This window comes from Octopus bimaculoides, chromosome 24, assembly GCF_046866305.1.
Source record: "Octopus bimaculoides isolate indiv1 chromosome 24, ASM4686630v1, whole genome shotgun sequence".
NCBI lineage: Eukaryota > Metazoa > Mollusca > Cephalopoda > Octopoda > Octopodidae > Octopus > Octopus bimaculoides.
In genome coordinates this window covers 1,221,177-1,244,953 of record NC_142951.1, presented here as the reverse complement: position 1 = coordinate 1,244,953, position 23,777 = coordinate 1,221,177, and the positions used below count along the sequence as shown (strand labels likewise).

At 36.5% G+C, this 23,777-nt stretch overlaps 1 protein-coding gene across 3 annotated transcripts in view; it reads right to left on the bottom strand.

The window, feature by feature from the left end:
• Positions 1-1,577: 1,577 nt before the first annotated feature.
• LOC106876048 (PHD finger protein 21B) overlaps positions 1,578-23,777 on the bottom strand; it is a 49,309-nt gene continuing 27,109 nt past the window's right edge. The window contains exons 4-15 of one of the 3 annotated variants that reach the window (XM_014924441.3): positions 16,037-16,129; positions 14,460-15,122; positions 11,386-11,535; positions 10,545-10,596; positions 9,834-9,950; positions 9,224-9,300; positions 7,860-7,920; positions 7,069-7,178; positions 5,560-5,706; positions 5,007-5,076; positions 3,659-3,762; positions 1,578-2,228 (exon numbers count right to left, since the gene is read on the bottom strand). In XM_014924441.3, the coding sequence (XP_014779927.1) occupies positions 2,130-2,228; positions 3,659-3,762; positions 5,007-5,076; positions 5,560-5,706; positions 7,069-7,178; positions 7,860-7,920; positions 9,224-9,300; positions 9,834-9,950; positions 10,545-10,596; positions 11,386-11,535; positions 14,460-15,122; positions 16,037-16,129 (1,743 nt within the window). In that variant the 3' untranslated portion in view covers positions 1,578-2,129. Of the gene's footprint in view, positions 2,229-3,658; positions 3,763-5,006; positions 5,077-5,559; positions 5,707-7,068; positions 7,179-7,859; positions 7,921-9,223; positions 9,301-9,833; positions 9,951-10,520; positions 10,597-11,385; positions 11,536-14,459; positions 15,123-16,036; positions 16,130-23,777 lie in introns of all 3 variants that reach the window. The other 2 variants (XM_014924442.3, XM_052976781.2) reach the window with 2 other exon arrangements.

The following is a 23,777-nucleotide window of genomic DNA, read 5'->3' as shown; positions in this document are numbered from 1 at the left end:
ATGAATAGGAATACCAAAGTTGAAATCAACTTTCCTAGAAATAAGTTTAACAAGTTAAAATTTATACAACATTAAAAGAATAAAAGAACCATTATCTTTTCCTCTTTTTTTTTCTTCATCATTTTGGGAAAATGTAGTCAATGCAAAAGGAGAGAATATTTCACTGGAAAATTCTAACAGAAAAGTTCTACCGTCTCTCGCTCTCTCTCTCTCTCTATATATATATATATGTATAGAAAGAGAGAGAGAGAGAGAGAGAGAGAGAGAAAGGGATGTGGGGGGGTCTAGTTCATTCCCAAAAGATTACATTATCACAGACATGAAACACTTTGCTTGTTGCTTTTTCTTCTTTAAATAGCAAAAACAGTTGACCATCAGTTATTGCTTTTAGCAAATGGATTTACAAATAAGGAATTTATATCATGGCAACAGACTGTTCTTGAGTTTAGGCAACTGAAGGTGTTCCATTATATATTAAAAAAAAAAAAAAAAAATTCTGGGTCTTCACAAAACAACCCGATTCAATGTTTCAACAATTAGTTTTGGTTTCTTTTTTTTCTTTTCTTCATCAGGAACTGAACTTAGAAAGTATTTCAGATAATTAATGTGTAGAGGGGAGAAAAATCAAATACTTTATTATTATTATTATTATTATTATTATTATTACTGCTACTACTTTGTTCTAGATGTAGAATTAATTTGGCTCTTTGCTTCATATCTATCACATTGGAGATGCCAAAATCATCCTTTTGTCTGCTGATAAAAAAAAAAAGGGTGGTAGGGTGGGGGTGGAGGATGAAGTATGGAATTGTTTTGATGAGAAGAGCTAACCAAGATGTATTGCGAAGATGAAGAGTAAGAAAACTGAAGCCAACTGACTGCAACAATAAAAAAAAAAAGGTATTAAGTTTAACTAAGTTGTCAGCTGATTATTATTATTATTATTAGTATTATTATTATTACTACTACTACTTTTAGTAATGATAGTTACTAGCACTGATGTGTTTAAAGAGTAAAAAGTAACCGGTGAAATAAGGAACGAGGAATGGATGAATGGATGCAAATAGGGTTAAGAGCTTAAAAATGAAAAAAAATTGTTTTAAAAAAACCACATTCACACACATGCATATAAGAAAGCTTTACAAGAGATTTTAAAAGGAGATAAAGAAGTAAAACATTTAAAAACTTATTTTTTGGTGGCTCTCAGAGAGAGAGAGAGAGAGAGAGAGAGAGAGAGGGTGGGAGGGAGGGAGAGAGAAAGAATGAAAGGGAGAAAAGTAGTTTTGGCTTCATGTGTGAAATACGTGTCTGTTTTCAGAGACAATCAGAAGCAGACAAGGAAAAGTGGTAGAATAAAATAATGGAATAATGTTTAAATCAGCCAAATTTTCCAGGGTAGATTGATAAGGGACAGTAACAGCTACCCAACCCCCAGAATTCTGTAAACAAATTATGTGTGTGTCTGTGTGTTTTAACAAATACAGCCGTCAATTATATTCTACTAGTTATGATATTTTTTTTACTTGCGCTGAGAGAAACTTTTTTTTAAAAACCGGTCAGTTGGCTCTTTTTAAAACTTTCTTTTTCTTTTCCAACATTTTCTCTTTAATTAAAAAAAAAAAATTGAAGCTGTATTTAAATCATTTTGTTGATGAATGCCTTTAAAAAAAAAATAATAATAATAAAAGCCTACTGGATACTTCTCTAGCCCCTGAAGACCTGCCTGAAATAATGAATTATTATTATTATTATTATCCCCACTCTCTATCTCATTTTCTTTTTAAAAAAAAATATATATAATAAAATAAAAAAAAACAACAAAAAACAACAAAAACAAAACAAAAAAAAAAGGTTACTTTCAACGTTACTGTTCCCCTGAACAACAGCAGCACGCAAATAGGGTCGTGATCATGCAACATGATAATCATCCTTAAGATGATTAAAGACCGTTCAAAACAACAGCAGAAATCTGTTGTAGTCAAAAAAAGTTGACAAGAGAAGAATGGACCGTTGAGCTGCTAAGATTGTAGGCTGTTGAGTGAAGTCCTCCTTCTCAAAAGAGAACTACTTTGTGAGTTGAAAGTATGTACAATGTCTTTGGAAGTTCATTATTTACAAGGGAGTAGCAGTCAAGACTGGAATATTTGGAGGAAGTTATTTATATTGTCTGCAGACTGCTGTACTTTTTTGTTTGTGTTCATTAATTCTTGTTTCTGTTGAATACATTGCTAGAAAGGAAAAAGAAAAAGAAGAGAGGAAGGAAAGGCAATTAGACAGAATGTAATATACCAAGCAAATAATAAAATACACACAATAAAATAAACTGTATTTCATAAGGGAAATAATTGCTAGTTAAAAAGAAAAAGTAAGACAGCTACTTAATTGCCAAATATTCTAATAACAAATCGATTATGAATTTAACATGGAACGGCAGTGAAACATGGGCCATGACTGCTAAGGACATGCGTAAGCTTGAAAGAAATAAAGCTAGTGTGATCTGCTGGATGTGTAATGTCAGTGTGCATACATGACAGAGTGTGAGCACCCTGGTGGTTTGCTAGAGAGACGACTGCGCTGGTGTGGTCATGTGTTATGTATGGATGAGGACAACTATGTGAGGAAGTGCCACACCCTGGGATGAGGTGGTGAAGCATGACCATCGAACATTGGGCTTCACAGAGGCAATGACAGGAGACCGAGACCTTTGGAGATATGCTGTGATTGAGAAGACCCGGCAACTAAAGTAAGATCGTAGCCATGTCCGATGCCAGTGTTGCATGTCTGGCCCATTTAAAAGTACCCTTGATGCATTGGGTGATATGATATGCTTGACAAGTCCCATTGAGTCAAGGAAAACCAAGTGCCCCCTGACTAGCTCTTGTTCCGGTGGCACGTAAAAAGCATCAGCTGAACTTAGGTCAATGCCAGGTCTGCCTGACTGGATCCTGCACCAGTAGCACGTAAAAGGCACCCACTACACTCTTGGTTGGCGTTAGGAAGGGCATCCATCTCCAGAAAATCTGACTCAACAAATTCCATCTAACCCATGCAGGCATGGGAAAATGGACGTTAAATGATGATGACTTTTGTTGTCTGACCCGAATTCAATGGTGTTGCACACCAATGAACACATGCAGCATGCAATCAGAATTAAGGGCAGCACTGTAACATAACCAGGGATTCCCTATTTGGCACTGCTGTCCCTTGGAAAAAGGCAGCGAGATATCCATAAAATATCTTGTGTTACTGGCAAACATCTTAGAATCCAGTATTAACTGGTTTCATCTGGTATTTTCCTGTTGTTGCTACTATTATTGCAGCAGAATTTCTAACTTCTGTGCAATGTCCTGATATGATTATTAATTAAAGGCTGGAGACGGAAAGAAGCGTATGGCTAGAATATTTAGTTATGTTCCTCTACATTCAGAGTTCAAGCCCTGAAAGAGGCGATGAAATAAATACCATTCCAGGGTTAATCCCATGTGCTTATCAGGGGAGATAATAAAGAGTTGCTGGCGGTTTTAATCTAGAAGAAATGTACTCGACGGAGCAGAATTAATGGATGCCAGAACACACACACAAACACACGTGTGTACGAGTCTGTATCTTCTGGTTTCTAATTAGAAAAATACTGCTAAGTTATACATAAAATACATACATATAATGATTGAGAAAGTTGTTTCGTATTTGTTTCTAACTGTATTCGTTCATTGTTTAATTCTGTATTTCTTCTTTGTAGTTTTTTTCTTTCTTCATCTTTGGCTGTTAAAAATATAAAAATTAAAAATATCAAATTAAAACAAAAAAAACTCCCCGATTTTTACACCACAGAAATTAATCTGCACAAAAAATGTACAATGAAAAGATATTTCAAATTTCAAAGGTAAAAATACAGGGGAGCTGAGACCGTCACAGGTTTCAATCCATTGTTGAAGTAGCTCTATATGAATGAAGCCTACTTTTTCTCAAGTCAAGCATGACTGCTTCCCCTCAGATTTTCCGTCATTCTTTTTACAGCTGAGTACCACTATAATATCAGATTTAGCTGCTATTCCTAGGAGGTTAGGTGACCACAGAGAGGCTATCTTGCAAGCGCAACTAACCAACAACCCAACATGTTAAGGGGCACGTATCAAGGTAAATTGTTGGAAGTGACAAGCCCTTTCAAGCAGACTCTACACTACATCTGGATGAGTTTTCTGATATTCTGTATCAGCAGCCCCACAACCATTTTTGTACCATGGACTGGTTTCGCGAAAGACAGTGTATCCACAGACCAGGATAGTTAAGAAGTTTGCTCTCCAGCCACAAGGTTTCAGGTTCAGTCCCACTGTGGGGTACCTTAGGTAAGGGTCTTCTATTATAGCCCCTCAAATGACCAAAGTCATCTGAATGGATTCGGTAGATGGGAAATGAAAGACGCCTCTGTGTGTGTGTGTGCGTGTGTGTGCGTGTGTGTGTGTGCGTGTGTGTGTGTGTGTGCCTGTGGTTCCTTGTCTTGGCATTATGTGATAGATGGGAGTGAGTGTGCCACTGTCATCCAAGCAGTGTTGTTCATTTGCAATGTTCTATGGAAACATGTCTGGGCAGGGGGGAGGGGATATTACCTCAGATGAAAACAGGTGAAGGGTGGTGACACGGAGGGGATCCAGCTGTAGAAAATAGTGTTGTTGATGGGATATTATTCACAGACCCTTTCATGAGCAGTCCGACACTGCAACAAGCAGCAGTTCACTAGACAACACAATTTTGGTCTTCAATACATTCAGCAGCCTGTGACTCTTTTAATTCACTTTTCTATCTTTCTGTGTTTCATTTTGTGTACTCTACTTGTATTTCTAGCTTTCATTGTAGTCCTTCTTTACTTGACTAATCTGTTGGCCCTCTTTTAACCTTTTCTGATGTGTTACAATGCAGCTGAGCCCTGTATGCAATAAGCTCATCCTTATCATAAAACTCTCCCCCCTCCCCCCAATAAATACCAGAAGATAGAAATCAATACTCACCAGTTTTATTGATGATATAATTGTGTACTATATCCAACGTCACTGACCCACCTGTTGAGTTCTTTTCATTCTGTAATTAGACATATTTTTACATAATATGAAGGGATTTGATGGCACACATACATCAAAAGTGAAACTGTAGCATATTCTATCCAGGGAGCAACTAGAAAATTACCTCTGCAGCAATGAAGTGCTGACATAAACTCTGTGGTTAATGTTAATCAAACTGTTTAAAGCTAAAAAAGTGGCAAATAAGAAATTTTAATGAAGATAATATCCAAAGATAATTTTCCACAAATATATGATTACTTGAGGAGTGATCATTTAAAATCAAGACAAAGATAATGAGCCAAAAATTCAGTTGATCCAAACAGCTGAATCCTCATTGTCAAAGTTGGAGATCCGTCCACGGATTTGTGTGCTTTTGCTAATCCAGCACTTTTTTTTTATCTTTGGACACTAAAACCAGAGAAATTATCATCAATATTTGATGTATATATGTGTATATATATATATATATATATAAAAACAAAGAACAAAAACCAATTTATACCTGACATTTGTAACACCTCCAAGGACCATTAGGAAAAGTAGCAACAGGAGGTTCTAAACAAGTAGGGTGATATGCCATACCACAGCCATCACAGATCAATAATCGGCCAGCTTTTTGGCACACAAAGCAAAGACCATCATGTATATCCTGTTGTTAAAACATAAAATGAGATTTCAATTAGAGAACAATGTCAATACATTCGTAGTTTCAGGCATTAAAATGTGTTGGATTTATTCTGAAATATCAATTTCTTTTTTTTCAATTTAATTTGAAAGTTTAAAAAAAATTTTTTTTTTATATATACAGTATTAACTTCCTTTAACTATGTATAGAGTGTTACTTTCACCCCAGCAAACAACTGGTACTTATTTTAGTACCCTAAAGGGATACAAAGCCATGCTGACCCTGGCAGAATGTGAACACAGAACGCAGAGGGAGGTAACTGGATGGAACCAATTACTGCAAGGAATTCGGTTCAGTGCTGCACTGTGTTCTGCCAACTTTATGCTAATTAATAGCTTTGATTGAAATAGCAATTTTTAGAACAGGCCATACTTAATTTAATTAACTCTCCTATAGTTGCTTTATTGAGTCAGAGCAACAAAAGGCAAAATTAGTTCAGCAATTCAGAATATTAAACAATGCAAAAAACATTGCATCGAGTTTTTTTTAGTTGTGCAGCAAACAGATTCTGGAGTTGCACATGAGCACATACACACACACACACACCATAAACAAAACATAGGGAGTTTTTACAGCATAGTTAGGTCATATGTAATGTTTATAATTTTACTTTTCAACCACCAAAATTAGTTACATGAAATATTCTAAAACCCTGGTCTCCCACTCTCTCTCTCTCTCTCTCTCTCTCCTTCTCCTGCACTTCCCTCAGGTTGGGCTGCTGTGTATTTTCTTTGCAGCAGCACACCTGTTTGTTTTCGTTCCTGATCTTTCTCTCTCTGGCCAGGTAACCTTCTACTTCCTCTTCAGCAAGACACCTGTATCTGTCTCACTATAACCTTTTCATCATCACCTCTCCCTATGCCTCCTCCCCTCTTAAAAGTTTTTTTGTCTTACAAGTACTTGGTGACCCTGTCAGTGCAGGTGCCACATAAAAAGCACTAAGTCCACTCTGCTGAGTGGTTGGTGTTAGGAAGGGCATCTAGCTGTAAAAATCCTGCCAAAACAGCCACAGAAGTCTGGTGCAGGCTTCTGCCTGGTCGGCTCTTGTGGTACTGTACCACCCATGCTAGCATGGAACATGGACGTTAAATGATGATGATGATGATGATGAAGCAATCAACTGCAAACGCCATGTTTTGGTTTTGTCAAAACTGAGATGACAAAAGCTGTCTCAAAAAACAACTGTCCCAAGTCCATTGAGATATATCACTCAAATGGAAAATAATTCTAAATCAAATAGAGTGACGTACTTCATCCATAACACTATGTAGAGATATGATTTCAAATAAGTTAAAACCGTGATTGAGAAACTGTCGCAATACTTACATCAGACGACCCATTTACAATACCATTCTTGATACTAGCGTTACTGTCAGAACTATCTGGAGTACCTGGACGACTGTTGGTTGGAGATGTGCCATGTTTTGGTGGGCGACCTGTAAATATTTAAAACGACAAACCTTTACTGTCTTTAACCACAATAAAACAAAATTATAAAACGTTTCTCAGGTGTATTGACCTATGGGAACTTGAGTTTAAACCTGCATAACATTACCATGGCAACAAAACTCTTAAAAACAACACATGGACTATTTGGCCTGAGTACGGGTCATTGCTCATTGCACAGTTGTGTTCTCCATTTACGTTATAGTGACTCATCGCAGAAAATAAGTTTCCACTCTTTTTTATTCTTTGCTTGCAGAACTTTGAATTGCCCCACACAAAACATTTTAAGTACAAAGTTAATTATTTTTGATATCACAAATTGGTATAAATGTCTCAGTATAATTACTGGTACCCTTGAGGGAGAAAAGGCAGAAATAGACCCTTGACTCTAGTGGATTTGAACTCAGAATGTGAGCCCCAGCACTCATACCCAGTTATCATGGTGCATAAGTGGCTGAGATTACAAGACTACCCCACTCAGTTCATTGCTGGACCAACATCCCAGCTATTGCTGGAACACATCCACAGCTGAAGTATTTTGCTTAAGAACACAACAGATTGTCCGATTCAGGGATTGAAACCACGATTTTATGATCCTGAGTACAACACCCTCACCACTAGGCCATGCACCTTCACAAACACAACACCAATAATAACAATAATCACCGTACCTCGAGGTCGTTTTGTTCCAGTCGTAATGTTTGATCCGACCAAATAGTTCATTCGTTTTCTCTACAAGAGAAGAAAAGGAACAAGAAACAAATCAAAATGTATCTAAGGATCAAATGTTGTAAAGATAGCATAAAATAACAGAGAAAAATTGTGGGAATTTCTGGTCAATTCCGTGTCAGTATGCAGGAGACACAGGAATTATTTAGGCCTTACTCTAAAGGAACCAAGAACACTTAATCTGTGCATTTGAGACACCGGAACTGAGTTTACTAATTTTTGAGAGATGGGTGCTTAGTGAAATTCTCCATATTTCATATGATGTCGTACATACATTTTATTTTTATTGGCCAATAGAAAGAGGTTGTAAGAACTGATTTGCATATGATTAGCATGTTACATCACCAGCAAAACTTTAATTAGCACAGGGGGAGGGTTAATTTTATTCTATGCTAAATATGGTTTTAGTTGTACTGAAGTATTTCAGTATGCTACTTTGGAGAAAAAAATGGTTTTAACTTGGTTGTTTCAGTCAATAACCATCTACAATCCCTTAAATATTGTTTACAATAATTTGCACCTGGTGGAGTCAGAGGTGTGCCATTAAGACACTCAGTTTAGCTTCAGCATTTTCAGACCTGATAGAAACCATCAATCTCCAGGTTTGAACACAGCTGGTTTCTTCCAGGTGGAAAAAAAAAAAAAAAAGAGAGAATTGACTCCAATGCAGAACAGGTACCTTATTTATTGACAAAAGGTAAGTCAAACTCAGTGTTATTTGAACTCAGAGCATAGAGTGAGAGGGATACTACCTGGCAATCATCCCACACTCTATCAACTCAGCCAGTCTCCTCATCCCACACCTTACAGATGTTGCTTATAAAGGAGCAATCACCTTTCAATTCACACCAGTGTCCAATTGCCCTTAACACAGTATCTATAATTCAGTCTTGTCCTCTATAAACCAACACCCATCCTTAACAACAGTCCAGTACAGTGTCTTGTTTGTCAATACTTCATATTCAATACTGTGTACTGCTTATTCTTTACAAACTATCATCATCATCATCATTTAATGTCCAGCTTCTAGGCTGGTATGGGTTGGGCAATTTGACAGGATCTGCAGAGTCAAGGGACTGCATCATACTCCACTGTCTACTTTGGCATGATCTCCATGACTCAATGCCCTTCTTAGTGCCAAACATTTTACAGGGTGTACTGGGCTAAGGACCTAGAATGGCCCGTATAACTGAGGGAGGAAAGACAAGGGAGGGATACAGCAGAAAGGCAACAGAGTTGGGGGTGGGGCTGTGTTAGGGTCTCTGTTTACTAAAGTCAGAGAGGCAGAAATAAAATGTGAACTTACATCACTTTCTAAGCTGTAACTAAATTGTGGGTTGGCTGTACTTCGTCTTTTCCGCTCAGACCTTTTACTCTGCAACTCTGGGGAAAGATTGAAACACAAAATCAAACTGAGTTCTTCACAGACAACAAACAACAACAAAACTATAATGGAAATAAAATGACCTAACAACTATTAATACTTAATATTGCGCTGTGCTCTAAATGCTTTTTCTTATGAAATGAGAACTTAAGCAACTCAAACAAGTTAAAAAGTTAAGTGGTGTGGAATTAATTTTGAGAAATAAACAGAAAATGTGTATTCGTCCTAAAATTTATCTTCACAAAGGCTTTTTTTTTTTAATTTCATAACGGCAAAACAAAATCACAAAACAAAAAACCACACACAAAAACCAAATTGAAATGACAACAACCATATTTATTGGAAGGGCAATGTGAAAGATTTAATTTGAAACTATCAGAAAGTTTTAAAGAAATGTTTCTTGCTATTTTGCATCAAGCTGTTTCATGTTAGAGAGAACTAATTAACTGACAAATTAATTAAGCCTGGCACACTCCAACCACTACACTAATTATTCACAAGCTCGACAATAGGTACTATTTCTTCCACTAACCTCGTCCACCTCCCATCATTCCTTTGTGCCAAGGGTCTCTAAGGGTCCCGTCTATCATTAGTCTCTCCATTGCACGTTTCCTACAGATTTCATTATTGTATTTTTCTTCCATTTTGCCTAGAAAAAAGTTGTTGGGTTGTTTTAGATTGAAGCAATTCACATTCAAAGTTTAATTGGATTGAGAGAAAAATCAACAACAAATCATTCCTAACAAACTTGATGCAAAATGATAAATGTCTTTCAATTTATATGTCTTATTAACTTCAAATAAAAGCGTGAACTTTGTTAAAATAGCCATTGTTTATAATTTTACACAGCCGAAAGTTCAGAAATTTCAACATAAATTTCAGAAATGATCTAAAAATAATAATAATTTGCTTTTATTTTAAAATTCAAAAGATTTGCAAATTTCAAAATTTTCTTTCATTCATTTTTTAAAAATTTTCTTTTTTTTTTTTACCATAAAAAATATTAACAGAAAGGTTATTTAAAATCATTAGTTCAATTACGTTGAAAGATTTATTATTATTATTATTATTATTAATATGCATGTAATTCATCAGTTTTTGTTTTTGTTTTCCCAGTTTTATATTACATATAATAACTAATGGGGGAGGGGCATTTGAAAATATATAAACAATATGCAGAGGTGATAAATTGTGGTTTAAAATACTTGAGAAAACTTACTGAGGCTTGAAAATGAAAACCAACCTTTTAATGTTTCGGGTGTAACTAAATCTAGAGAAGCCATATACTGCAGTTTCTGGAAATAGAAGAAAAACAAAAAAATGAGCACAAGAATGGCATCATGATAAAACAAAGGAATTTTCATAATCAACTAGTATTTAATGAATTGAAAAATAACCGAGGCAGGAATATAAAGTTCACTGAACTGTCACGGGTATTGATTCACTGATTCTTATCTATTTGGAATGAATTTAAACACCGGGGCTATCTTCTCTATCCTTCTGATCATTGCTACAACACTACAAGAGTCACACGTGTGTGTGTGTGTGTGTGTGTTTGTGTGTGAGAAAGAGGAGACACAAACACATGCATGGCATCACCACTAATTTTTACTTCCATTTTTCAGTACTGGCATGGATCGGATGAAGTTTGTCAAGAAAGATTTTACATGATTGGAAACTCTTCGCAATGCCAAACACCTTTATTTGTTTTTCATGTAATGTATTTTCATCCTGCTGGTCCTGGCACTTTCTCATTTCCTTGTTTTCAAGCCTATAATCTCTTAAACCCCAAAAATTTCCACATAGAGAGAAAGATTTTCTTATTACATTCTGCCTCTCTTTATATCGAATCTCTCAGCTGGAATTTTCCTTTCCTCTGAATTCTTCAAAAACCTCCCTGCCCAGCTTTTCAATTTGCTGCCAAATCAATTTACTAACCCATCTATTACTGGACAGGGAACTTAATTCATTCTACATTGTTTCAGTTTCTTCAGCTGTTAGCAATTGCTAGCATGTCACCGACCCTTTCGATTAACAAATAATGCTCATCAATGTGCAGCAAATAAAACCAAAGATCAACTTACTCGCAACATGTTTTGGCTACTTTTCACATTTTTTTCGTCACAAGTTATTGGTGGTTTTTTATCAACAGTTTTCTTGATATCTCCTAATTCAGTTTCTGTACAAGTTCGCTTTGGTGGAAGTACATTGGGGGGTGCCATTTGGTTTTTATTCTGTACAAAAAAAAAAAAAAAAAAAAAAAAACACATTGGTAAACTTAAGACACAATACATTTCACAGTTTCAAATAATACAAAAGGAAAACAAAAAATTCTAACACAGAGATAAAGAATTTTGTAAACCACATGTTATTTTTTAATAAGTACATGCTATAATGAATGGGTAGAAGTAGGATAATGGTTGAGCAAATGCTTGTATGGTTCATATCTGACCCTCAGCCTGAAGCTATTGTCATCCTCATTGTTTTAACATATTTTCCCATATTTGCAATGGGTCAAACGAGTGTGTTGGGATAGAGTCTTCTACAGTCAGATGCGTTTCTATCATCAACCCACCCATGTTACCCAGTGAGGGAATAACTTCCAAGTGTATTGAACAACAAACAGCCCAGACATGTTTACATGGAGAACTGGAAACAAATGACAGTCAACGAAGTCATTGTTTACAACCAGCAAGCAAATGCAAACGAAGATGAGGGAAGCATGAACTCACACAAACACGTCAGGCTTCTTTCAGTTTCTGCCTACCAAATCCACTCACAAGGGCTTGGTCTGCCCAGGGCTATAGTAGAAGACTCAAGGTAGGACTGAACTCAAAACAATGTGGTAGTGAAGCAAACTTCTTAACCACCCAACCATGTCTGAGTAATATACTGTAATCCATTCAATCAGCTGTACCCCAGTTCTACGATAATTAGACTGGACCTGATTATAAGGCAATGAGTTGTGGCTTTGATTCCCAGACTAACAGTGCATTGTATTCTTGAGCAAAACACTTCATTCCATTTTGCTCCAGTCCACACAGGGGAAATAATGTTGGCCTTCCCACTTAGCTAGCTGGGTGGCATCGTTTGAAAGCTACAACAATGTGAGGAAGTGTATTATGACCAGCAGGGTTTAAGAACATCCGACAGCCTGGTCAACACAGTGAAATGTGTGTGTGTGTGTGTGTGTGTGTGCGCGCATATCCTGTGCAAGCTACTTTTGTTAGGAACTAAGGACTCACTGTCAGAGTGAAAGGCAGAGTGTATGATGCTCGTGTACAAACATGGTCTGTGAATGCAGGAGACATGTGAACACTTGAAAGAAACGAAGCTAGCATGCTCTGCTGAATGTGCAATGCCAGTGTGTTTGCATGACAAAATGTGAATGTGTTGAGGTAAAAAATTAGGCTAAAGAGGCGAGAGAAGCCAGCACAGGTATGGCCATGAGATGATGTGTATAGATGAGGACAGCCGCATAAAGAAGTAGTGGTCAGTAAATGTGGAAGGAACCTGAGGAAGGAGACACAGGGAAACATGGATGTAGTGGTAAAAGCATGATCAAGTTTCACAAAGGAGATGACAAAGGATAGAGATGATAGGCGATTTGCTGTGCTTGAGAAGACATGTCCACCTAAGCAAAAACGTGTTGCCTACGTCTATCCCCTTGCACCCAAGCTGATCTGGATGAACCTGCCTTCCCTCTCATCCCCACAACCCATGTCTATACACCCAATCCATCCCTGATGAACCCACAGCTCTTTTAGCTATCATCCACCCCACTACTCATCGTCTTGACACCCACCTGTTCATCACACTTCTAATTACTGAAATACCTACTCACCTGATCTAATTAGGAAACCACGTCCTTCTTGGTAGAATCCCTTACCTCTGTATTCTGCTGTATGCTTCCTTCAGCTCCCCTTCCTCTTACTGCCACTTTTTACCTCCCAGACCCACACCTACTTCTTCCACCTTCCCCTCCAACAGATATTAAGGATTGACCTTGTCTCCAGCCATGTTCACCACTCACCTCCCCTTATCCATCTGCCCCTTGCCCTTCACACTCCCACAAACTTACCCACCCATACCATTTCTCTTCATTCCCCTTTCTATAACTTGAATTTAAGCCCAGACACATCTTCACTATCCTCTTCCTCTCCCTACTCCAACTGGGGCAACCATATGTCTCCCCTACAGCAAGACAACCTGTTCCTGTCACCCTATCATACTTCAGTCTCTCAACATCCAGCAAAAAACCACCTTCCTCAGCACTACTTCCTCCCCAGTTGAGGGATTTTGTCTTAGGGGTTATTTGGTTACCTCGTTACTGTTGGTACCATGTAAAAACTACCCAGTGCATCCTGTGAAATGGTTGGCATTAGGAAGGGCACCCAGCTGTAGAAACCATGCCAAAGCAGATATTGGAATTTGGTGAGTCCTCTGGCTCACTAACTGACCAACCCATGTCTGTATGGAGAACAGATGCTAAATGATGCTGAGGATCATCATCATCATGTATGAGTGTGTGTGTGTACACATATTATTTAAGGGGAAGAGGAGATGCAGATCTCATGACCATTACAAGCTCTCCCACACAAGTGAGATTGATGTGGTTGACATTCATCTTGCAGGTTAATTGATGCTGTGAAGGTACAAAGGTCATGTGGTTGAGGCATTCAACTCACAACTGTAAGGTCGAGAGTTTGATTCCCGGCAGTGTGCTGTGTCCTTGAGCAAGGCACTTTGTTTCACATTGCTTCAGTCCACTCAGCTGGCAAAAATGAGTAGTACCTGTAATTCAAAAGGGCCAGTACTTGACAGGTTCTTAATTTTATCAACCTCCGCCTTAAAATGAGTGGGATTTGAACTCAGAACATAAAGAGCCACAACAAATGCCGCAAATCATTTCTTTCCAATGCGCCAATTATTCTACTGGCTCACCACTTGCTATAATGATTTCTAATTTAGGTAACAATGCCAGAATTTTTCAGGGGAGCATCTATTGCATTGACCCCAGTACTTGACTGGCAGTTTATTTTATAGGCCCCTGAGGAATAAAAAGGCTGAGTAGGTCTCAGCTGAATAAAACAAAGATAAGAATGATTTTATGTTGAAAAACAAAACAAATAAAACAAAAAAAAAGGAGAAAAGTTACCTGTAAAAGAGTTTTGCTGATGGTGTACTGTGGTACTCGAATAGGAGGGGATGTACTCCGAGAGGAGACTGAGTTATTCACAGTCGGACTGCTAACTCTACTGTGGGGGGTGTTCAATATACTGGGACATTTCACATTGTCATTTTTCTTAATAAAGTCAGCTGATTGAAGGGGGCCAGCAGCAGCAGGAGGCTGGGTGGTTGCCACGACTGCTGTTGGTGCCTGTTGGGGGGATGATGTGGCTGGTTGAGAATGGGAATGTGGATGCTGTTGCATTGGTTGCAATTGTTGCTGAGAAGATTGTGATTGCTGTACAATGTGTATATGTTGATGTGGGGACTGCGGTTGCTGGGGGGACTGGCATGGCAGTTGCTGGGGGGACTGGCATGGCAGTTGCACCGGGTGCGACTGGAGCTGTCTCTGTGGTGACTGTGATTGTTGTTGCACAGTGGCATGTGTCTGCCTCTGGGGGGAGGGCGACTGCCGTTGCACTGTGTGGGGCTGCTGCATAGGTGACTGTGACTGCTGCCGTTGCACTGAATTTGATTGCGGTTGGGAGACATGCATTTGTTGTGGTACAGCATGCACTTGTTGAGGTGAATGTGTCTGTGGCTGCTGTTTTTGTAAATGGACTTGTTGTTGCTGTGTTTGAGCTTGATGTTGCTAGAAAGAGAAGAAAGTAAAGTAAAAATAACCAGTGGAAAACAAAAAAAAGACTGAAAAAAAAAAAAGCCCCAAGATTAATAATATCATTCTATGCATAAAAAGCATCACAAGTTGGCAGAAACAGAAAAATGTCAAATTAAATATTTTACAGAGTTCAAGTTTTGTTTTAGTTTTAAATGATGCTCAGTTTGGTTTTTGCATGCTTGCATGAGTCAGATAGTTGAAGTAAATTTTATATGGCTAGATGCCACTTCTAACACCAATCGTTACCTGTTTGCATATAAGATAATATTTCCTCCCAGGATGTTGACATGTTTCCATGGACCAGTTTTCTAGTAGTGATGTCTGCTGGCGTCAATGTAGGGCAACAGCTGTACTGATGACATCTACTGCCAGCCAACTCCAAATGAGAAGAGAAAATAATCTCAAGAATCAAGGATTCTCTACAACTGACAAGTCATCAGGGAAAAGGCGATTTGCTTCCACGGAGGGAAGAAGACGGCTGTTGACATGTGCATGTCTACACACACATATATGTGTCTGTCTGTCTGTGCTTATTTTGACATCATGTGATGGGTGTAAATAAGCATGACCATCATACAAGCAATGTTGCTAGTTCCCAGTCTTCTGTGAAGAACATATGTCTGGCCATGGGGAAATATTACCTCACTTGGAAACAGATAAGGGTTTGTGACAGGAAAGGAATCCAGCTGTAGAAAAACTGCTACAATGAATTCTGTGTGATCAAGGCAAGCATGGAACAGTGATGATACACACACATACACACAAACACATACAGACACTCACACACACATTATTACATCTTCTTCAGGTGCTATGAAAAGCTGAATTAGTGTGATGTTTGTAAACAAAAATAAAAGGTTTAGTATATAAGCGCTAATGGAACTTACGTGCTGGGAGGCATTTGTATTAAGGCTTGATGCTTGATTAGAAGTTTGTTGTTTGTTTACAAGCTCCTTACGAAGTATCTGGACAATAACTTTCTGTAAAAAGAAATTTGCAAATGAAGTGTAACTATAAAGTGTTCATGGAATGGACAAACAGACAAAACTGATAAATAAAAAGTGTGAGGAAATAAGACATGTCAGAGAAGCGTGAGGAAACCAAGGACATTTCTTGGGATTACTCACAACATCTGGAAAAAATCCAATTTCAATGTGTATAGAGTGGAATTGTTATTTTTCTGTTAGTCCCTCCATTTACCGTTTACAGCCATACAACACTCCTCCTCGCCATAACACACACACAGAGTCAGATAAGCCTTTCAGGCTGCCCAGTTCTTCTTCATTTACTCCTTGTATAGTCAATCGGTTTGTACTCGTACTATTACAAAGCTAGTGGAATGGTTGCAATAGTTTGATTAAAGTCCTTGGGTTTATTCTTCTATTTCCTGATTTCAAACCATACCAAAGTTTACTTTGCTTTCATCTCATGTACTGACCACCAGCACCAAATTTCTGGCTTTAAATCCATGTTAGACATTATTATTGCAGAATCATTAGAGCACAGGACTAAATGATTTCTGGCATTTAGTTTTTAGTTACTTATTTTCCAAGTTCAAATTAGTAGGAATAGGAAAGGCAGAGAGGGGACAGCACATCAGTAGAATGGCCAAAACAGAATGCAACAGGACTAAACGTTTAAGAGATTCTCTCTTTCATCCTACTACAGTCGAATGATCAATTTTTGTCTTTCATCACTTCATGACCAATAAATTAAGAAAAACCCAAGAATAGTGCTGCTCTCTGAAATATGTGGTCTTGAGCTAATCCAAGAAATCAATGTCCTTCAAAAATATTCCTAACAAAAACATTTTGGTGCAATTCAGCCTGAATTGTACTTTCTATCTCAATCATTTGCCTTATTTATTACAGAATTATTCAAGAGAATTCTTCCAAAATTAGTGACAATGTGTAGAAGCAATTTCATGCTACCAGAACCTGAGAAGTTCCAAGTCTTTTGATTCCCATTTCAACCCTGACCTCTCTCCAGTGGTTCTTTGCTTGTTCTTTACCAAAACCACAATGTTTGTGCTGAAAGAAGCTTCTGTTTGGTTCCTGAATCATAACTTTAAAGAAACACGAATGAAGAACTAAAAGAAGCAAGTTTAATATTTTAAGTAGACACAACCAAAATAACCATTGGTAAGCAGAAGATTGGGTTCAGTCCTCAAACACCTCTATCTAAAACATTCATTTTAATTGTTTACAACTTTCTTTAAATTATCCCCTTCATCTTCATTCAAAACTTTCTCAACTAAACAAACTATAACAAGACAATAGAAACCCTAAACCCATAATACTCCACAGGGTGGTGTTTAACTTGGAATAAATAACAACACTGTAGTAGCATTGAGCAGATGGGAAACTAAAGTCTCTCTATAAACAATTGCTTGTCTATTGTTGTCTCGAAAACTCTTCTTTCTTGCCCATTGTCAAGTTAGCTAAAATAACAAAGAATTTTGTTTTCAAATACAAAATATCCACAGGGGGCATGAACTCAGGTCCAATGAGTCGATAGGTAGTCTACATCGCTCAGCCATTTTAAAAGTAATCAAACAAAAAAACCTTCTTTTAACTAATTTCAGTAAAATGGTTTGTAGAAAAAAACAAAAACAGATTATTCAACTCCTTGACAAAGTAATGAAACCTATTTATTCATTATTTTACACTTTTTTAATCACTTGTTAATGCATAAAAGATAATTATGAACAGCGGTTTTATAAGACAGTTTAAGTAGACCTGAAATACTTCAGAACACATCCAAATGATTAAATAAATTAACGGCTATTAAACTGTTTTAAATATTAATTTCTTTTCGGCTTTTCTATTGTCCACTTTATCAAAAGTAATATCACTAAATTATTTGCAGTGTTTTTAGGTCAGTGTGCTGGTTTAAGTTTTGGGTCTAAAAACAGATTTTTTGAAAATCGACAGCAGTGAGTTTGACAAAACCGAAATATCTCGTATATAGATTTTAAACACGTCTTTGGTTTTCTATTAGCTCACAACTTTTAGACATAATTCTATCAAAATACCGATTCATTTTTTTCTTTCTTTTGACGCAAAATGGTGAACATTTTAGTTTAAACAAAAAATTTGATATTTAAGAGATAAAAATTCCACAATTATAATTCCAACGACGAGATTATTTCTATTATAACATGTATATATATATATATATATATATATATATATATATATATATATATATATATAAGCAACGATCGCACGATTAGTAGTAGGGCTGAGTATACAGTATAGTTTCTATTATCAAGTTAGAACCGTTTAATTTGGGAAAAACTTGAACATCACAACTTCCCATTTTCTCTCACTCTAGATCTGAAGTAGCAAAGTCCATTTAGCAGTCACATGTCGTACAACGACCAAATATATATATATATATATACACTCGATTAATCAGAGTATATACAATAAATAAAGCGTGTCTAGTTTAATTAAGTATCGAATTTAATTTTAGCAGCCTATATAACTAACGAAGCAACTCCTCTCGCCTGCTACTTCTTTCAACAGCCGATCTACCTGGCGATGGTAGTTCTTCTAAGTTTTCCAGACTAAAAATTATAAAAATCTACCAATTTTTGTTTACAGAACATATAATTAAATTGGAAATAGTTATAATACGTACAATAAATTAGTCCCCACCCCAGCAATTACTAATTTAGCTGAAAAAAAAATGCATAATCGAAGCATTCGGATGTACGCTTGTACCTTTAAATATGACACTTGTTTATAAAAGACGCACTTATTTTCTCTTTCTCTATGCGTGGGGGTTCTTAATAACACATTATATACATACATACACATATATATACATGTGTGTGTGTATATATATATATATATATATATATATATATATATATATATATATATACACATACATGTATGTATATATATATATGGAACTGTAACTGCTGCATCTGCTTATTATTATTGAGAGTGCATTAAAAAGTATATACTACCGCTGTTTAGCAAACTACGTAAGTATATATATATATATATATATATATATATATATATATATATATATATATACCAGTGACTGCAGCGTGGAATGTGTTTATATATATACAGGTATGCTGATGCAAATATGAAAAAAAAAACAGAACTTGAAATATGAGTATATGTATATATTTTTATTAATATTTAGCAGAAAAGTGACTAAGGTACGCACGAAACTCTCGGACCTTGAGTCACTCTGCTACTTCTGCTAAATATTAACACACACACACGTTCACATATACAACGCAAAGAGCTGCAATTTAGTTACGAAAAATATCTTTTTCAACCATTCCGGTGCTTATGTATATATGTAAGTATATATATGTATATAAATAAAACTGATTTTTTAATTTATTTTTTGAAAAACTTATTTTCATTTTTAATCGGTTTTCCAGGTAGAAAGCTCAAAGAGGACACATGCACCAATAAAAACAAATTCAATAGAAAAGTAGTTATTCTATTTCACTACACTCAGATACAGTTAAACGTCATTAACCCCCGCCCTCTCTTTCTTTCTTTCTCTCTCTCTCTTTCTCTCTATAATATATATATGTACACACACACACACACACACGTCCATATTTAAATGTTCGAAAGCGGATAAAGGTTTACAGAGTGGAGACTTTAAATGAACCAAATTAATTGCTTTGATATCAGTTAGTGGGCCCTTGCAAGATGTTGCAACAGTAACTGACATATTTCGATTGCATTAAGCTGCACTATTATTACCACTACTACTACTACTACCACCACCACAACTATTACAAGTATTGCTACAGCTACGTTCTCTATTACTACTCCTACAACAACAACTACTACTACTACTACTGCTGCTGCCATGATGGAGGCAAAAAAAAAAGTTTGATATCATCTGTAAACTTTCTATCCTGCCATTGAATAAATGTTTCCCAAGTGTTACGTTGATAACACAATAAACTATCGAAGCTGAAAGGATGCATGTGTCGAACAAGTTTCTCCAACTTTACGCAAAATTCAGCAACGAATTGGGAGAACTGATTCATCCAATTTACCCTGTTATACCTTCCTTGAATATCAAATATTAATCGCATACCCTCTCACCGCCGCCACCAACGCAATCATCATCATCACCATCTACTACTACTACTACTATTACGAAATGTTATCGGAAAAGTGAGTCAAAATAAGTCATCGTGTCTTAACATCCACCACTATAATAACTATCGTCGTAAACTGATATCGTATTATACATACATGCACATATACATAGCCTTTTGTATGTATGTATGTATGTATGTGTCAATGGACGAAACTCTCGGCCCTTGAGCCACTCTAATTTCTGCCGATTATTAATAAAATATATATGTATAATATATGTATATACTTATGTAACCTACACATCTATCTTTAGAGAATAAGCCCAACCCATGCCGGCTTGGAAGATGGACGTTAAAAGATATATATATATATGGAGATAGATAGATAGATATGGAGAGAGAGAGAGAGAGGTGGGGGGGGGACAGATGCCTATAATAATGTGAAATGTGTGTATGTAAAACTATATTTACTTTTAGAAGCTTCTAAAAATCTTCACATTCCTAGTCATTCATTCATTCGTTCGTTCGTTCGTTTCCTCGATAAATCCAGCGAGAAGACAAGGAAATACGTATTTTATAAATTTCTATTTGCTACCAATTATTACAAACTCCATAAACAAACATAACAGCCTTTATTCAATAACAATAAAAATGTTATCCTCTAGACCTCCTGTCATCAGAAATCGAAGCCGTACGCACACGCACAAAAACGAATTAGTCACTACAAGAAAATCAAGAGAAACTCAAACTGGCCATATTTAATGTCTTTTTTTCAAGTTTTCATGTCGGTTTACGGAGCGTTTTACGTTATAGGATCACTGTGGAACCGTGATGTTGGGTCTTCATGAAGACATTCGTTCTTTAAGAACAGCCTAAATCCTACAGAGACAGCAAACGATTTTATATATATATATATATATATATATATATATATATATATATATATATGTATATATATATGTATGTATATATATATGTATGTATATATATATGTATGTATATATATATGTATGTATATATATATGTATGTATATATATATGTATGTATATATGTATGTATATATGTATGTATATATATATATGTATGTATATATATATGTATGTATATATATATGTATGTATATATATATGTATGTATATGTATATGTATATGTATGTATATATATATGTATGTATATGTATATATATATATATATATATATAGATATGTATGTATATATATATATATATATATATATATATATATAGATATAGATATGTATGTATATATATATATATATATATATATATATATATATATATATATATAGATATGTATGTATGTATGTATATATATATAGATATGTATGTATATATATATAGATATGTATGTATTGTATGTGTAAATATATGTATGTATGTATATATATATAGATATGTATGTATTGTATGTGTAAATATATGTATATGTATGTGTAAATGTATGTATATATATATGTGTGTGTGTGTATGTCATCATTTAACGTTCGTTTTCCAAGCTGGCATGGATTGGACGGTTTTACAGGAGCTGGTAAGACCAGGGGTCACACCAGGCTCCATTGTCTGTTCTAGCATGGTTTCTATAGCTGGATGCCCTTCCCATCGCCAACCATTCCAGAGTGTACTGGGTGCTTTTTATGTGGCATCAACCCCAGTACCAATTCTTCTGTGGTGGACAAGTCTTGAATACAGCAAGGTGCCACATATATCGGTCCTTTGTCATCTCCTTCGACCCTTATCTTCCTGGGTCTCCTTCTTCCACAAATACCGTCCCCTTCTGTAACACAGCTGCCTACATTCTATATGCACTGCATGGCCAAACCAGTGCAGTCTTCTCTCTTGCCCACTGCATCTAATTCCTCTTATGCCCAACTTTTTTCTCTCAATACACCAGTGCTCTGTTACATAAGTACACTGACATTGCACATCCAATGGAGAATACCAGCTTCATTGCTCTCAGAGGATGCAAGCCTGAGTAGAAATATTCGTGTAAGACAAAAACTGAACAGAAGAGGAATCAGATGTAGTGATGCATTGATATGTGTATGTGAAGAGTATTGAAGGAGACAATTGTATAATGAAGAGTGCATTGTGCTGAAAATGAACGGAACCAGCAGAAGAGGGAGACCAAGGAAGACTTGGGACAGATCTGAAGTGACAGCTGTGGCATTTCAGAGAGGAAATGATAAAGGACTACATCAATTGGTGATCCATCCACCATTGCAGGCAAAGCAAACCAGATTTTGAAACTGGTAGCAAGGGTCTCAAGAAGCACAGCACTGATGGCTCACAACGTATGACATGAGAATAAGAACCACGAGGAAGGCTGCCGATACAAATAAGAATTCACTTCGAATACGACAAGCCATCAAACCCATGCTAGCATGGAAAGCAGACATAAAATAACAATAGTGACTGCAAACACACACATTCTGACAAGTACGTCTATATATGTGCGTGTGTGTGTGTGTGTGTGTATATATATATATATATATAAAAACATATAAGCACAAACACACGTAATTATATTTTAGAAAGCTTTTGCCATGATAAGGAAGTAATAAGATTGTAAAAACATTCCTTCTATGCTTTCAATATTCTGTTTCGCAGCTTATAGCCACTCCTTAGATAAGAGGTTTCCAATTTCCTTTCCTAATCCAAGGCATTTAATATTCAACTATTATATAAAGCAGTCATGGATTAAACTATTACCGAAGTAACTGGTATGTACAAAGCACCCTTCAATGTTGGGTGATATGCTGTGCTTGAGAAAACTCAAGCCAAGTGAAATTGTAGTCTAGACCAATGCCAGTGTGGCATTGGTGTCACCTGTGCTGGTGACACTTGGGCCTCATGGAGGCAGTGACAAGTGACCAAGACCTTTGGCAATATACTGTGCTTGTGGTCAAGCCATGTGAGATCGTAGTCATGGCTAATGCTGGTGTTTCATAACTGGCACCTATGCCAGTTGCACATAAAAAAGCACCCACTGCACTTGGAGTGGTTGGCATTAGGAAGGTCATCCGACTGTAGAAACCTGGTGCAGCTCCCAAGCTTACCAGTCAAACCGTCCAACCCATGCCAGCACAGAAAACGGACATTAAATGATAATGAGATGATTTTATGCTTTCGATGGCTCATCAGTAACTACACAATTATATCTTATGTACAACACTGTGTTAATGAGAAAGTCTGAAATAATTTTAAATATTAGAAAGCTTGTTTTTCCATGGGTTTGAGGGGTACCTGAAACAGAGTGCTTCCACCCTCTTGGGATCAGTCTTTACCACTTTGTTTAATATCTTCCTTGGACTCCATCTTCCACAAGTTCCTTCCAATTTCTTAACACATCAGTCCTCTTCTCCACTGCAGACTACATCTGACACCTTTTGCACTCAGTTTCCTCTCAGCTCATTCGTCGTTTGTCATTCATGTTTGCTAATGTCACTCTTGAGTCATGTGACTTCATTTCTTTGCAACATTTGTAAATCCTCCATGGTCAAGGCTCGCATTTT